At 43.8% G+C, this 17,186-nt stretch overlaps 1 protein-coding gene and 1 pseudogene across 2 annotated transcripts in view; both read left to right on the top strand.

Moving 5' to 3' along the window:
- Positions 1-2,580: 2,580 nt before the first annotated feature.
- LOC142573415 (U2 spliceosomal RNA) lies at positions 2,581-2,745 on the top strand (annotated as a pseudogene).
- A 432-nt stretch (positions 2,746-3,177) lies between these two features.
- The window catches only part of LOC142572482 (oxysterol-binding protein-related protein 9-like), a 47,217-nt gene continuing 33,208 nt past the window's right edge, over positions 3,178-17,186 (top strand). Inside the window, exons 1-10 of one of the 2 annotated variants that reach the window (XM_075681635.1) lie at positions 3,178-3,375; positions 3,529-3,579; positions 3,648-3,726; positions 3,882-3,967; positions 4,172-4,276; positions 8,102-8,179; positions 8,677-8,727; positions 8,801-8,879; positions 10,532-10,624; positions 11,448-11,556. In XM_075681635.1, coding sequence (XP_075537750.1) covers positions 3,193-3,375; positions 3,529-3,579; positions 3,648-3,726; positions 3,882-3,967; positions 4,172-4,276; positions 8,102-8,179; positions 8,677-8,727; positions 8,801-8,879; positions 10,532-10,624; positions 11,448-11,556 — 914 coding nt within the window. In that variant the 5' untranslated portion in view covers positions 3,178-3,192. The remainder of the gene's footprint in view (positions 3,376-3,528; positions 3,580-3,647; positions 3,727-3,881; positions 3,968-4,171; positions 4,277-8,101; positions 8,180-8,676; positions 8,728-8,800; positions 8,880-10,531; positions 10,625-11,447; positions 11,557-17,186) is intronic. The other variant, XM_075681636.1, reaches the window with a different exon arrangement.

The raw sequence follows: 17,186 nt of genomic DNA, 5'->3' as shown, positions 1-17,186 counted from the left end.
TAAGCTGGCTGGGTAAAGCTAATCACAGAAAGCAGGAACAGATTCACGATGCCGAAGGAAATTGTTTAGAGGGAGATGACGCTGTGAACTACATTGGTTCAGTTATAGCAGAGTCATTTAGGAAAGACGATAGGGTAATCGCCCCAAATGAGGGAGCAACACAGGATAGCATAGTAGAAAACAGCTTAGAACTGACCAATCTTAACTGGAAAAAGGCGGAAGCAAATGTTCCAAAATGCACGTCCGCGGGGATGGACGAAATTCCACTCAAGTTAATTAATGAACTTGGCCCAAGAAGCACGGAAACGCTCATAAAATCATTGGAGGCAGTCATAACAAATAAGCAAATTCCGCACAGCTGGAAACAGAGTAAAATGAATTTGATTTATAAAGGGAAAGGTCATAAGAAGAACATAAAATCCTTCCGACCAATTACGATAACATCAGTTATATATAGGCTGGCGATGCAGGCGGTAAAATTAAAAATGCAGTCATGGGTAGAAAGTAATAGAATACTCGGAGAACTTCAGAACGGGTTCAGAAGTGGTAGACGCTTGGATGATAGCATGTTCGTGCTTACCCAGTGCATAGAAATAGCTAAGGCGGAAAATAGACCTCTGTATTTAGCGTTCCTGGACATAAGCGGTGCATACGACAACGTGAACAGGGAACTCCTGTGGAACATATTAAAAGATGAAGGTATCGGTCATGAGGTAATTGATTTTCTACAGGAAATATATCGAGAAAATAATGTTGAAATAACATGGGAAGGAATTAAGAGTACGACAACTGTCGAGGTACATAAAGGATTAAGGCAAGGTTGTCCTCTATCACCGCTACTGTTTATGCTTTATATGACAAGTATGGAAAGAAGGTTACAACGAAGCAATCTAGGTTATAACCTGCCGTGCAGATTAGGTGGAAAGGTTGTTGAGCAACGACTACCGGGTTTAATGTATGCGGACGATATTGTTCTGGTAGCAGAGAGCCAGGAAGATTTGCAAACTCTGGTTGATTACTGTGGAGACGAAGAAGACAGTTTAGGTTTCTGTTTTAGTGCAGCTAAGTCCGGTGGGATGTTTTTCAACGATACAACTGATCAGGAGCTTACAATACAAGGCCGTGAAATACCCCGAGTGGCCGAATACAAATATCTCGGGGTACGGATAAACAAAGGGCAGATGTACACGGAAAAGCACGAACAGTATCTCATAGCAAAAGGGCGAAGAGGTGCCGGGATAATGAAGCATAGGACATTGTGGGGGTACAACAGGTATGAGGTACTGAGAGGTATTTGGAACGGAGTAATGGTGCCGCGGCTTACTTTCGGGAATGCGGTTCTGTGTTTAAGGGCAGAGGTTCAGTCGAGACTAGAAGTAAATCAGAGAGCTGTGGGATGATTAGCACTAGATTCCCACGGGAAAACCACAAACGAAGCAGTACAGGGGGATATGCTTTATATGACAAGTATGGAAAGAAGGTTACAACGAAGCAATCTAGGTTATAACCTGCCGTGCAGATTAGGTGGAAAGGTTGTTGAGCAACGACTACCGGGTTTAATGTATGCGGACGATATTGTTCTGGTAGCAGAGAGCCAGGAAGATTTGCAAACTCTGGTTGATTACTGTGGAGACGAAGAAGACAGTTTAGGTTTCTGTTTTAGTGCAGCTAAGTCCGGTGGGATGTTTTTCAACGATACAACTGATCAGGAGCTTACAATACAAGGCCGTGAAATACCCCGAGATTTTACTCTGAAGAACGGTAAGCTCAGAGTAAAATCCTATACGAAAAACGCCTGAGGAAATTGGATGATAACAGGTGGGCAGCTAAGGTATTTAAATACCTATACAGAAAGAGCGTTGACTCACAATGGCGGAAAATAACTAGGAAGCTAACCAGTAAGTATGCCAGACACGAGGACGAAGGAGGACAGAGCATTAAACGACAGGTTAAAAACGCGGAAGGTAAAAATTGGATAAATTCAATGGAAAATAAGCATAGTTTTGAACTATATCGCGACTGGAAACAGCAGATCAGGAAGGAAGTGTTTTATGATAACTCAAGAGGCAGTGCCCTTCTCTTTGAAGCTAGGTCAGGATGTCTTAGAACGCGGAGCTATAAAAAGAAATTTAACGAAGAAGAAGACACATGTACTGTGTGTGGTAAATCTGTAGAAACAATAGAACACCTCATACTAAAATGTGATGGTATCAATCCCGATGTCGATGCGGCCACAGTCACGCTTCCTGAGGCCCTAGGGTTCAGAGATAATAATAGTCATGTAAATAAATATGCGGTGGAAATTAGCAAAAGGCGATAGGAGGATTGGCGGCTCAAAAGCAGAGAGGTGACGTAAGGTTAAAAGGGTAGGAAGACGTATTTAAAGAAAATCGAGAATTTTAATAACACACAGCACAGGTAAATAAAAATAAAAGGCAAAAAAAAAAAAGCTGAGCATGGTGGCAACTGCCATCACCCCGTTTCAAAGGGGACGCTCCTACCTTCCATCCATCCATCCATCCAAACTTTGCGTGCGGATTGTACTACATGCGGGTCAGTGTTATAGTGAATGTAGTGAGAAACTCTATGCAAAGTGTAGTGTCTGTTCTCAGCAGCTTGATATCTCATACAGGATCTATTTGGACCCAAGATATTAAACTTATTTTTGCAAGTTGGCGGAGTGCTTTTCACCTCCGCTGTGGGTCGGCCCGGTATGTCATTATCTTCGGGATCGGCCCATGGTCTTTGGTTTGGTCTACGGACATTGATCCGCTAGAAACTAGAGAGTTTCGCTTTAAAAATAGATCCTTTGCTGGAAGCAGCTACACAGTTAAGCATGTGCCCTAGCAACGCCCCCCCCCCCTTTTTTTTGTATGTGTATTTGTATAAACAGACCATTCCTGCTTAAAGCGTGCATAGAAAACTCACGCTGAAACTGAAAGAGGGCTCACAGTAACAAAGCAGCGCAAATCAACATTGCAACGCAAATAATGCGCTTGGCTGAAATAGAAACCGAAACTTATGTAAAGTGGGTGTTGCTTCTGTTCATGTGTTAGTCACCCATCAAACCCGAGATAACGGTGAATGTATAGGCGCACGATGTCTGCTCTGTCATATTTTGCAACAGCCGACAATCGCCGCTTTCCCACGAACGAAGGCGTTGATCCCTTTTTGTGAGCTAACGTGGGCGTGATGGTGCTCCTGTGCGGCATGTCCGACGATCCGCCTCGCAACCATGGGTGCCATGGTCGGCAAGTGAACATGGCTGCATCAAGTGTCGAAGGACCTCTGAGCAAATGGACAAACGTCATGAAAGGCTGGCAGTACCGCTGGTTTGTGCTAGACGATAATGCGGGACTGTTGTCCTACTACACCGTACGTACTGCTTTTCCCAGTCTACAGGGCGGTGCGTTCCGCGGCCCTACAATTTGGGCGTAGTTGCATGCTCTCGACGTGCTGTCGCAACGCTCAGAGCCGGTGTCTTATCATTTGCAATGCTTCTTTCGCCGCTTTGCTTGGACATTTCAGTCTAAAGAAAACATGGCCAGGGGAGCCCGGCGTGGCTGCGTGCGGCTCCAGGTAAACGTCATTGCTTGAGCGGTGTCCTATTTTTCTTCTTTACACTGATACGTGCGCGGGTGACGCAGGGGGCAGTAATAGGAATCGACGATGAAGACGACAGCACCTTCACGATTCGCGTGGACCGCAAGATCTTTCACTTCCAAGGTGAGCGAGCCTGGCAGACTTCGCTCAAAGAATGCGGCGCACTTGTCAACGCCTTTCCGCTCACGAGTAACCAGAGCTGTCGCTTTGAGAGTGCCGATGTCGTGCGCCCGTCTTTAGTGAAGACCGTCGCTTGTATTGTTTCGGACGTGACGCAGCGCGCGACGCAGAGGAGCGAGAGCGATGGGTGCGTGCGCTGGAGGATACGATCCTGAGGCATACGTTACAGCGGCAGCCGAACACAGTAAGTTCATGCCCATGGAGCTAGATAGTCAACTGTGTTCTTCTCTACCCGTGCTTCCATATTTTGCATAACACGTTCCTGAGCGTTGCTTCAAAAATGTCAAAATACGGACACTTTTTGTATCCATTCCAACCCCAGTCAGCACATGCGTTTTCGGTTTTCAGGTGGCAAAGCGTTGCTCAAACAACACACTTGTCTTTTCAGCGTCTGTGGGATCAGACAGGCATTGTGGCCCCGACACAGCACAACTTTGACACCAAGCTCACCGAAGCAGACTCTTACCTGCAGCTTCTCATCGAGCAAATCAGGGTAGGCAGTGAACTACTTGTTCCGTGGTATGATTATTTATTTTCCCCATAGCTGAGATAGATAGCACTGGCTTTGTGTTGGTGCGGCGCAATGGTTTCACTTTCCACAATATGTAGGGCCATAATTGGATCTTAAAGATTGTGTGGCCATTAGCGAGAACACTTGGAATCGCGCACTTTTCTTGACAGATGTTAACATGTTCAGGTAGCTTGACAGTGAGTTTCTGCCTGTTGGCAAGTACAAAAAGTTCAATGTATATATAAGTGACCAAGTTTTCATAAAGATGATGGATTGTGTTTAATGTCTCAAGGGCCATATATGACCAAAGAGTGCCAAACGGCAGGTTTTTGGTTTGAAAAGCCTTTTGAGACATAGCAGCAGTTACCAAATTATGTCCCTGTTGCGACTCCTGTGAAACGACTATTTCATCAAGTTATGTTAAAGAAGTCAAGAATAAAGCAAAATGAACAGCTCTTGTCCGGTATCTCTAATGGTGCCATTTTGCTCTTGAATGGATGGCTGAAATTGGTGTCCAACTCTATAGTATGCCAGAAAAGGTTTAGGTTTTGGCAATGGGTGACAGTCCATTTTACTTTTTCATTCTTGTTTCTTTACCATCTGTCATGTCGAATTGCCGATCCGAGCAACAACGATGGCATCGAAGCCAATCATACCAGGCAGAAAAGATAAGAAAATAGAATGGATTGTTACAAAATATGGCCCAGAAGTGCACCCATCTCAATTTCATCAGCAGTTTCCTCATAAATGCATACAGCGGCTTTTAAGATCACATTATCCTTAGCTGTCTTTTGCAACTAATTTTCACTTGGTGTATATATAGATTGTATGCCACAGGTGCACATGAAATTTACTAATGTTCTCTCTTTCATTGTTGTGCTTCCATGATACGTTATACTTAATGAGCTCTGAATTTTCCACAGGTGATACCTTATGTTAAGCCTGCTTTAGCAGAATTGTGTATGACACAACATAGTTCCCATATTCGTTGGTATGCCATCAGGCACTCAGCTCTCTATTTTTCCCTTGTTGTGTCTGCACTCTGCTGTGTCATGTCATATCATGTTAACCTATGTCACACATGCACACAGTGTTCTCTGCTCAAAAAGTCAAGCTTTTACAATATTAATACACAGGAACGCACTTGACTCATTTTACTCACTGACTTGTAATGCCACTGACTTGTGTCACTGTCTGCAGTACATAATACTGCCTTGTTCTTTTGCATAATTCTCCTATAGTGTTTAGCAATCTCTTCAAGTTAAGAAATGAGTGGTGTACTGCCATTCTTTCGAAGCTGCAATTGACACATTTTGTGCAAGATAGCATACTTTGTAATGTGATTCTTTGGCTTTTATGAACTGGTAGCTCTTATTTTTGACTGCTATGGCTGTGTCAATATTGTGTACATCTATCGCATAACTATGACAGAAGCACACAGAATTGCAGGAACACTCATATAAGAACAATATCATGTAAAAATGATACATTAAATTGATACATCAGAACAAGGAAAGCTTCATACTACAAGTTCAATAAGGTTAACAATTCAAGGTAAGAATGCACAACAAACAGAATAATTTCATATGGGTAGACATAAAACAACTTAAACGACAGAACTGAGAAGGGATGAATTGTGTTGCAAGGAATTCCAATCAGCTATTGTTATAGAGAAGCGTGTTTGTACACATTTGTGCGTGCAAATACAGGCTTATCGCTGAGGGTATGTTTGATGGGAGGGCCTAGTTGTGTCTCTGACTATAAAATTTTCTGGATGAATGTGTAATTTTGAGAAGTAGAATGAGTGAAAAATTTTTAGCCTGGCAGCTTTCATATTTGCATTCGCTAGCATATTCATGTAAATATACCAGCGTCAAATGTAATGACGTATTTGTTAAATATCAGGATACATAACATTACTTTCATGCAATCTAAGAGAGAGAGGATAGCCTGCAAAGTGTTTGTTGCTTGCACTCGCTGTCCTGAGTGTGTACCGGAAGTGTGTTGTTTCCTAGCTGTTTTGGGGTGTAGTGGGTGCGGTGTGTTGATAAAAGGACGCCCTCACACTTGGGCAGTCAGGAGATGCCTTATCTATCTCATTGTTTCATTTTCTTTCTTTGTTGTGGCCATAGTGCAATACACATGCTGTTAAGATGTGCCATAGAAAGATAACTGCTAGAAGCCATGTCAGCATGTTAGAAACAGAGCCATTGCCTTAGCGAAGCAGCGCCTCAACTGTAAGCATTCGCATAGCAGAGCTTTGCTTGAAGGGCATTTTACCTAATGAGACTGTATATAGGGATGGCAAGGTAAGACTTGATTATCAAGCTACTCATGCTGCATATTCATAAATTTGGGCTGGATGTTATTGATGCAGAAATTGTCAAGTTTGTAGTGCATTGCTGTAGGTATGTGTTTAGCACACTCAAGATAGTAATTTGCTTATTTCTTGTCATATTTTCATTGCTCACACTTCCCAGTTTTCTTGGTGGGTTTGCGATGTATAAAAGGAACATTTAGTTTTTTGCCACCACCAACACAATCAAGCTTAGCGCATAAAGAATATGTGCCATGTAGTTCTTTATTGCTAAAGTAAAGTATGGTCTCGCAAGCCACCCGACAGGACAGTTAGGAAACATCTGGCACGGTTCTGCATATTCAGTGACAGAAAACGCTTATTGCATCGGGGAATTCCGTGAATTCTGCTACACAATAATAGCGTGGTCGTAATTTATCACCATTTCGTGCAATTGCCTTATATTTTATGTCTGATGTGTGCGCTATGTAGTGTATGTCGCCGTGTAGTGTTTATTCCGGTAAACAGCGTTCCTTCATTCTTGCTTGCTTACCTATCAAAAGTGAGCTTAAAACATCCCAAAGACTGCAAGAATATGGAATATTTACAATTTTAAGAAAATAGCTGCTTCTTTATTTTAAAAAATTTAAGCGACTTTGCAGCATTCTCCTCACAGATACTCATTTTCTTGGCCAAAGCTGTTGCTGCGCTTGGTTTCGGTTTCGGATTGACGCTAGCGCTGCGACACTCGAGCTCGTTCTCTCAGGTGGCGCTGCCGCAAAATCGGTTCCGGATTGTTTACGCGCAGGAAATGGTCAATTTGCGGCTCATGTGTAGCGGATTGCTATGAGCGTGCTCGCAGTGTTTACGGGGGAGCCTGCACGGACGTTTATAAATTTCTAACCTAACATCCGCGGCCATGGATCGATGGATCGCCGCGTCGGAAATGCCCTCGTTGCGCGTAGCGCTAAAAGAGCCGGGGTCGTAGTAGTAGCAACACTTGTGACTGCGCGGCGAGAACCAGAGAGAAACGGAAGGAAACGCTAGTGCGTCTGCTCCGTTTTAACACATAGAGCCGTGCGTTTACGCCACGTGACTGTGCGAACCAATGGGAAGGCGCAATTGTTCCTGCGCGGAAATGAAGGAGGATCTTGTGCCGATGCTGATGGGGGCCGGTCTGCGGCTAACGGTGGCGATCGTGTTCGCTGGACACGCGGTGTGCTGCCCGGTTTTACTTTCCTTCTGGTGACGCCGCGGCGCTCTCCCACGCGCCACAGCCGCCCGTGAATCGGCGATCAAGGTCGCTGCCGTGCCACAATCGCCCGATCGCCGCGGCTTCGACGGCGGCGGCGGCTGCGAGCACTCGACCACGTTTCGTGGCACGGCGGCTTCCCCGCACGACCGCCACCGATCTGTTGCCAGCTGCAGCGGTCCGTCCGCGATCGGTGCTTCAGAAAGTGCGCACAGAAACAGTGACTGTGGCTCTCTTTTCGTCTGTGTCTCGTGGACAGGACTTGGAGTACAGCATCGACAAGGTCGCTGATCCGCGCGAGAAGCAGCAGCTGTCCGGAATCGGGAGCAATGCCAACGTGAGTGCGCACGCAGTATACACACGCATTCCGTTTTCTGATGGGGAACTCCTTACTGCACATGCACTGTACTTGCAGACGCACTCTTGTCGCTTATCTCATTCTTTTATATATTTCCTTGCTGTTACAGCAGTGCTTGAGTGCGAGGGGTTGTCGTGAGGAGTGTTAATTTGAGATTATTTTCGCGCATTCACGCGATTCGATCCATTAGAAATGCTTGCTGAACTAAGAAGTCTACTTCCTTCAGTTTTCCTCTCTCACTACTTGAGAATTCTACTACAATAAGCCACTAATCCAAGTACCCCTGGAGCTACCGCCTTTCTAAGATTAACGCTGCCTTGATTTCGCAGAATTGCCAAATATTTAATGTAAAGACCTTGAGCAAGCCAAAAATGTAAAGGAATACATTGTCGACTTTCTGACATTTATAAATTGCGTGATTTTTCTGCATTGTTTTTCTTTGCATCCATTGTGCAAGTCATTTTTCTTTTCTCCAGGCACTTTTGGAAACGGTCAAGCACACTATTGTGCTGTTGCAGATTGCCAAGGTGAGTGACGAAGCTAGCCTGTTTCAGAATTGGCCTTTTGTGACGTAAATGTGTCTTTTTAAATGTTTGGCAGAACACTGCTCAACCTGTGAATGGGGTCTACCCTCAACGTAGGGGAACTGAAGAACGGCCTGCCCCGTTAAGAACTCGAGGTACTGTTTTAAGATTCTTTGTGCCTTGCAGCAAATAGGGCAAAATACTCTTATTTTGCTCTTTCTCTTGGATTTGCATTTAACTCTTTGCTTCCGCAAAGAGAAACTATATGTGTCTAACCATTACTAATAGCTTTTCTTCTGTTAATCATGTGTATGGCACATGTAGCAACATATTGGTGGAAGCAGGACAGACTTGTGGTTTTATTATACTTTACGAACAGTAACTAGTGTATATTCACATGTGGTTAGCATCAGCTGTTGCTATCATAGTGTTTTTATGTTAGTGCTTTAGCGAGTCTCATGCAACTGCCTGCATTTCATAATATACAAAACAGGGAAAACCTAGCAGGAAAACTGTTAAATTATTGCACATGCACAGGTTTGAGGATTTTTGTACGCAACAGTAAAAAAAAAAATCTGCCTTTCAAGTAAAATAAGCTTGCCCACTACGTGGTGACACCTCCAATTGTTCCTCCACAAGTGATAGCACACATAAACGGAAGCACCAGAACCCATATTATGTAAGGATCTTTTTCCATCGACTGTGTTCATATTGTATCGCTCGTCACAGCAAGCGGCCGATACTGGTAATAACGAAGGCTTGGTGTCATGCCAGTCACTGATGAAGGGCAAAAAGAATAGAAAAGGTAAAAAAACTGCTTGGCTGCACAGTAAAGAGCAGCTTTAAGCGCACTGCTTCGGAGGTGATGTAATAGAAGGTCCTGTGAAAGATGAGTTGATTGTTTCCTTCGCTATCCACAGTATAAACATTCTTTTCCCACATATAAAAGCTTTTGAGACGCCACTGCGAGCGGGTTGTGTGCGTGCATGCACATGTGCATGACTGGATGATGCCAGTTCATCTGTGACCTGTAAACACATTTATTCATTCAAAACAACTGTGCATGATGCATTGACATGTCAATCCATCGATATCGTAGCCATCTTCATTAGCATTTCAGCATTGGCACCTTTTCACCCATGGGAGAAACGTTTGGCAGGAAGTCAACAGTAATACAAGACGCGCTCGAAGAAGCACTGCAGAGTACATCATTATTGTTTTCCTGTTAGTTCGGCAAGCACAATCGACCACAAATGCTATTGGGGCACGATTTCCACAACAAATCTGTATTGCTGCTCTGTCAAGGCATGCCTCCTGTATTGTGATGAATTACTGTGTTGTGTCGGTCGCGGGATTGAATCCCGGCCACGGCGGCCGCATTTTGATGGGGGCGAAATGCGAAAACACCCGTGTGCTTAGATTTAGGTGCACGTTAAAGAACCCCAGGTGGTCAAAATTTCCGGAGTCCTCCACTACGGCGTGCCTCATAATCAGAAAGTGGTTCTGGCACGTAAAACCCCAAATATTATTAATTACTGTGTTTTGCAAACACTTGTGTTCACAGGAACTTTATATTCCAGACTATCTGCTCAGGCTTCGTGGGAATGTTGTTCCTTTGCAAATCCTGTGTCCCATAAAATTTTGCAGTTGTCTGTACATGTTTATTAGGGCAGCTATCGTCATTCAGTTTCAAACTTTTTCACAAATCAAGTTGTGTTCTAGAGTCTCTTTGCTTCATGTAGCCTTCACCCATTTTTTTTTTCCTCTCGGAGAAGGGATCTATTTTTGTGCAATGTTAACTATGCAGATGAGGCTGCCACAACAGTGGGCATCCAAGCCCATGAAGTCCCCCGGGCCCTGAGTGCCACAGACCACGAGAGTGGTCCCCCAGACTCCAAAGGTGAATCTTGCTGACAGTCTGTTCTTCCATTTCATAATGGGCAGGATGCCTCACTGTTAAAGGGACGCTGAAGAAAATATTAGAGACACTAACGGAAAATCACCAGTGCCCCCAAAAGGTTCCAAGGTTTTTTCACATACCATGGTATACACCACCATATGCATGAATGAAGTTTTACAGCATGGAACACATTTTCGAAACGAGTATTGATACTAAATTCAGCAGGACACAAACAAAAAGCCACTTGCTGTTGTACACATGTTGAGAGGTTTGGAACCTTTGGTAGCGCTAGCAGCATTCCATGTCGGAGGACTAGAGGAGGAGGGAAGCAGGAAAGAAGAAATCGTGCTACCTTGAAATTTATCTAAGGACTTTAACAAATGGCACTCTGAGAGCTAGCATCGGTGAGTTTATCTGCAAGCAAATTCTGTGGAATTTGCCTAACTGCATTTGTTCTTACGTTAACATTCAGTGTAGTCAACTTTGCTATTATAACTTGCTGGCTACAATTTACTAAAAGATGGAATACTGTAGGTCGCAGGAGCTGTTCTTGCATTTTCGCAATGCTGGTGCCAATGCCATCCCACATTTACCTAGCTTACAGAAGCTCTATTCTCAGTATAAACGATGGCCTGGACATTTTGGAGCCTCGATTAATTGCTTTAACCTGACTTAATGTTGCCCTTTGGTGGTCCTTTTAGTGGAGTTTGCATTAAAAGGTGCTCTACTGCTGTGAATTAAATAGAAAAGTTAACTAAAGTTAAACAGGAAGGTAGTTTGCAGGTTACTCAGATGACTTTCACTTTCCTACTTTTGAATGCAGTGCCACCTGTGTCTTACTCGAGCGACGACGAGGACGAGGAATTCTTCTTTGACACCCAGGAGGAGACGGAACACGTGCCGCCAGTACCCTACTCTATGCCTCAGCCACTGTGAGTTGTGCATGATGCACTCTAACACAGGAATCAAAACTATCAGTCCATTAAGATTTCAGCCAAACATTCACATGCCGTGTGCCTTAGTTTTCAGGCCACAGGGTTTGATGTTGGGGAAATACAAAGTGCTCGTCTACTGATGCCTATAACACCGTAGAAATTTAAGGGGGAAGCTAAGAAATATCCTCTTTAATTTGAATACAATCAGCATGTCGTTGCTGGCTAAATAAAACGAAAATATAATTTAAAAGCTCTATAGAAGCCTGCAAAAAAACTGAGAGAAGTGATGCTATGTAGTGGTACCTTGCAAACATATATGCATACACGTCATGTGGCCAAAAACTGCTGCATACACCTTAGTTCTATCTGGGTGTACTACATCACGCCTGCCAGAGCATGACGGCGCTAGCCACAAAGTCCTGGTACATACGAGTTTTGTGACAACGCCAGTGCTTTATGTCCACAAACATTGCTCTGATTAACTATAGACTGGAAAAGCCACAACACACTGAAGATAAGCCTGATATATGTTGCATGATATGCCTCTATACTGTACACTGATACCATTTGGAGATAGCAAGGCAGTGTTGGTAATCACTACAGCACAAGTGCAGCTGGTGAAGTGTGTTTAGGGATGTGGGAGTAGAGGTACATACATGCGCTGATAACTTATGAAATATTTCCCAAATATTTTGCTATATATATATTGTTACAGGCATTATGCCTGTAGCCCTTGCCCCTGCACAAGAATATACAGTGTGTGTGTGGGGCTGCATGGTCTTTGGAATTGATGCAACTTGTGATGGTCATCCTGCTGCAGTGTTACATATTTTGGAGGCAATGCATCTGCAGTTGGCCAGCATATGTTTGATATTTCCATCATTTGTCAATGTTTTCATCATCACGAAGCACACAGAGTAAAGGATTTACAAATACAGTAAGACTTTCATTAATTTGACTCCTTTTAATTTGATTTTTCGTTTAAAGTAATCCTGACTGAAGGTCCCAGCTTGTGCCCATACATTTCTTTCATCCAAGGCGTTTGTTATTTCGATCCTGAATATGTCCCTCATTGGATGATTCAAACTTTAATTACCATGGACGCACCAGACCCCAATGGTGACCTCAAATGTCACCTCAATGGCTACAGCGCCTGTCTTGGCAGTCCTGAAGGATGGTGAGTCTGTTAAAAGACAAACTATCTCCCACTGAAAGCACCAATTTCCAGCTTGTCCCAAGGGAAAACATCAGCTCACAATAAATGGTTACTGTGTTTAGCTCATTTTAATGTCTACCTTTATTCGAAGAAAATTGTTTGAAAAATTGGCTGTGCATTGCTGTCGGGTATGAAACTGAAACCGCATCTGCTGCTTTGGCAATGGCCTACCACCAGAGCCAGCACCATCACCATTGTCGCCACCAGATGGCAATGGAACAAACTTTCGTGTAGGTTGGTGAGAACGCACCACTTGTGATACATAGTTCATTCAGAAGAAAATTAAGCTTTGTGACAAGTACCTGCAAGCACATTCTGCTTTAGTCACATATTGTATCTTAGTATGATACAGTATCCACCTTGTAACAATATGTGGGTAAAATCCATCTTAGGTGCGTCTGCTTCTGTGTTTTTCATTTGTACTTCACTACAGGTGACCGTGGTGACACTGGCACGTCTGTAGGATTTAAGGGCTGCTTTGGTGCAGGGTTGGGATAGAACTGCCATACAGCAGAACTTCACTGATTGGTTTCACGCTAATGCATATTCCCAGTTATAACGTAACTGTAGCTAGACTGCCATGATCCAGCAGCATGTTGAGCATGTTGTAATACATTGGGCCAGCTGCTGCATTCTGTTTGTGCTGTCCTGCAAAAAAATGTACTTCAGGTTTGTTAGTTTTTTTTCCTTTGTTTATGAAAATTCTTGTTTTTAATGCAAGGAGTAAATCAAAGCGCATACACATAGTGCACCTTATTTTGACCTACTTTCCCGCTATCCTGTCTTTCTTTGTAGGATATCATGAAAATATTGAAAAAAGAATGGTGCAACATTTGAAGGTAGAAGAGTGCTGAATTGCCGATGAAAAGAACACCGACGTAAAAAACACGGAACACTATGTGTGTTCTGTCAACACAGGACTCTCTGTTATTTGCATAGGTGTTCTTTTCATCGCCACTTCAGTGCTCTTCTACAGATGCCGCTGTCTGGTGGCAACTGCGGACCAATTCCTTTCCTTGTCTCCACATGCTTCATATCTTTCATCCCGCCCTATATCCTTCCTATTGTCCCTACTGAGGGGCCAAACCCACGGTGTACCACTCCACATGTGAATGCCCTAGCCCTTTGGGTGTTCCTCCTATGCCCAACCCTACCCTTTCCTCTTTGGAGTCTGCGCTGCTCAGCAGAAGCCGGCAGGAACAGCAATCGCTGAACCAGCGGGCTCACAAAGTCGCACATGGCAATGGAGCCCTGGACTGAGGGCCCCACTGATCAAGGAAAATTTCCTACTTGTTTTGCCAAATAAATGTTTATTCTCTCGCACTACCTTCAAAGGTCGCACCAATTAGCCTAACGGTTCGCTCTTCTAAAGGAAAGTGCAGTTGTCACATGCTGCACTGTGTGTGTATGTGTTGTGTGGTTTGCACTGAGATTGGTGTAAGGACATGCTGGCCACTGTTATCATCAGTATTGTTCTTAGATAAGCTGTCAGCAGTACACAATAACTGATGCAGCTCGTTGAGTGATGAAATTGCCCTCACAGCTTGGCTGTGATCTCAGCGTTGTATTCTAATCAATCTAAGTGCCAGAAATCAATGGACGAGTATGGGATAGAGAGATAAGTTACGTCAGTAAGCCTATAGGGATTGATGTGACCATGGTTAGCTTGGGAGGGCTGTGTTTTGTGTTACAGTGATAGTTATTGGGGATTCCTTTGTTCAACTTTCACAGCACTTGTCAAAGGAATTATCATCATCATAGTTATCATCATGATGAATTTATAACACCATAAAATGTAGCTGGGAGAGATCAACTATATTTGTCCCCACCATATTAGGTCCACTGCATGCAAGCTGTTAGGTTGCCATCGTTAATGTCAGGCCAGCTATCACAGTTTTGGTCAGCACTTAAAAAGCCCCTCGCCAGATCTGGCCATTTTGAGCTGGCAAGTGCATTGCATACAATGTGCACTAACGATTGTGTCTGCTTAGTATTAGATCCCTAAGCATTGCGGAATTTCAAACCGAACGCCGTTTCCCCTTCTCCTCGCGGGCGCTACGCTCCCAGTTGGAAAGATGACGTCAATCGCACAAGTGTGCCTATGTACATGGCCGTGCTGTGATGATGCTCAGTGACACGTGACTTCAACAATTATTCAAGGCAACATCAGTTATTTGTTTAATCTGTTGCTTCAATAGATCAGTTAAAGTTCAGAGAAATAATAAAACACATAAACCAAAAGTCTGCATGTTTTTGTTTTACTTCGTACTGTAGCAAGAGAAATGTACTTCCGTTTCGTCTGCTTGTTCCCATGTTGTACAGTCACGTGTGCAGAGAACGAATCTCCTATGCCTATGAAACTGCTATGTCTACGAAACTGCTCTGTCTATGAGAACCCCTTCTTTCCACTCTCACCAGCTGCCAACAACACTCTCTCCTCGTCGCCTGGCACTGTCCCAGTTGGCAGCTTGCAAAATGCAGAGAGCAATCTGGGATGACTTCAGACCGCGCTGCGCATAGGTTCCTCTGAAATTAATGCCTTGTATTACGGCTACCTTGGACATAACAAAAACTTTTTTTTTCTACCGTGTTCCAGTACCACAATCATGTGCTTTCATCCTCCGTCACCGAAAGTGCGCCACCAAGCAAAAGCATGAGAGAGAGAGACAGAGAAAAAAAGAAAATGTGGGGCGAGTAACATATTCATCATCAAAACTCCGGCTCTGGTATGGGAGAACACAGGGAAGGAATGTCGCTTGCAGAGGCTAGACGGCGCAAGTGGACAGAGTGTCTGTGTTAGCGGCGACACCCGCCTTCTAAAATCATGGGTTCGCTGCACTTCAAATGTTTTTACCTCTCTTATTGATGAACTAATTTGAAATATTATTGCGGTAGAACACTCCTTAGAGGACAGGTAGCAACTTCCAGCGTATAACCAAATTCGCTATGTGGCCTGATGAGGGCCACATTTACCTTTAAATCATCCTCTGCATTTTTTCTACTATAGCTTGATATATTTTTTGCAAAAAGTATTTTTCAACCTGTTATTCTGTGGCTGTCAGTAGACTTAAATCGGCATTTAAAGCTGTGGTCCATTCTCAAAGGCAGTCACTATTTCCTGCGGTTTCCTAGCACTCTTCCTCCAATCATGTTGCACCTATGCTGTTTACCGATTCCTTTTTGGTCAGCTTGACCATGAGCATCTCCAAACCTGCCTCCTTTCTTCAGGCTGGCCTAGCTGCATTTTTCCTCCTGTTTCAGTTTTTTACAGCTTTCATGCAGCTTTAGTTATGGCCCCTTCTCAGTGCACCACCAAACCATCTCGCTGTCCCTCAAGAACCTTGGCTAAGCCTCACAGGTCCATTCCTCTGCCACTGTAATGGGAACAGTGTGCAGAAAGTACTTGTTGCATGGAAATTTCAGTGTTTGTGAATAGGGTTTTTGTTCGAGATGGGGGGGGGGGCGGGGGTATGGAACTTAATTTTGAGCACTTTGCTATAGTATCTCTCATACCTGAAGTGTAGGTTAGGGATGTGTAATTCTAGGAATTCATTTTCTCCCCACAAATCTCAGCGACGACATCCACGACCTCTATATTTTCATAAGTGTGCATGTTCTACTGTCATTATAAAAGAAAATCCTGCATGAAAGTATATACAGGCTGTTGAGATAGGAGATAGCAGATGGAGGACTGCCTAAAATGTTCTGTAACCAGTTACAGCAGTGTCTTACCGATTCAGTGCAGTGCAGAAAATGCTAGAGATTGTGTCAGCCAGTCATTAATGAGAGCCGGCTTCATTTTCCGCAAAGGGATGGAGGGCCCGCCGGTTGCATGCTACCAACCTTTTGCAATGCTTCCATTCAAATGCATTTGTGCAGAAGGCTATCAAAGGCACACAGTGGAAAAACCCTTCCTCTGGTTATCTTCTCTGGTTGGGTGATGCAGCCCATAAGAGCAGACTGTATGCACGCTTGCTTGCTGCTATGTGCTTATGCATATTTTGCGCCTCGGTAGGAATGGTGGATAGTATCTACAAGGGATGCACGCCAGTGTGCGCGCATTCCTGGCTAGATACTTTGGAAGACATCATTGCATTTTGAGCTATTGATAGTGCTTCGGAATGCAAATTCTAGCTCCAGAGGTCAAAATATGAGTCTATTTCTTGGAACTTCAGTCGAAATACTCCTGCTCTGAATACTACACTAACGCGTCAGTCACATGCCGGTGCATCGTACACAGCAGTTAGTCCATCCTTCTCCGAGTCAAATATATTATATACAGAAGTGAGTGTCTTCACGGCTGAGACGTATGCAGTATTGTCTGCTCTCAGGAAAATAATCACAAACAAATCAAGAAAATAAAGACACAAAAAGCTGTTATATTTACTGACTTGACAAGTGTCATCAGATC

This window comes from Dermacentor variabilis, chromosome 2 (assembly GCF_050947875.1).
Source record: "Dermacentor variabilis isolate Ectoservices chromosome 2, ASM5094787v1, whole genome shotgun sequence".
NCBI classification, from domain to species: domain Eukaryota; kingdom Metazoa; phylum Arthropoda; class Arachnida; order Ixodida; family Ixodidae; genus Dermacentor; species Dermacentor variabilis.
This window is presented reverse-complemented; position numbering and strand designations above follow the sequence as displayed.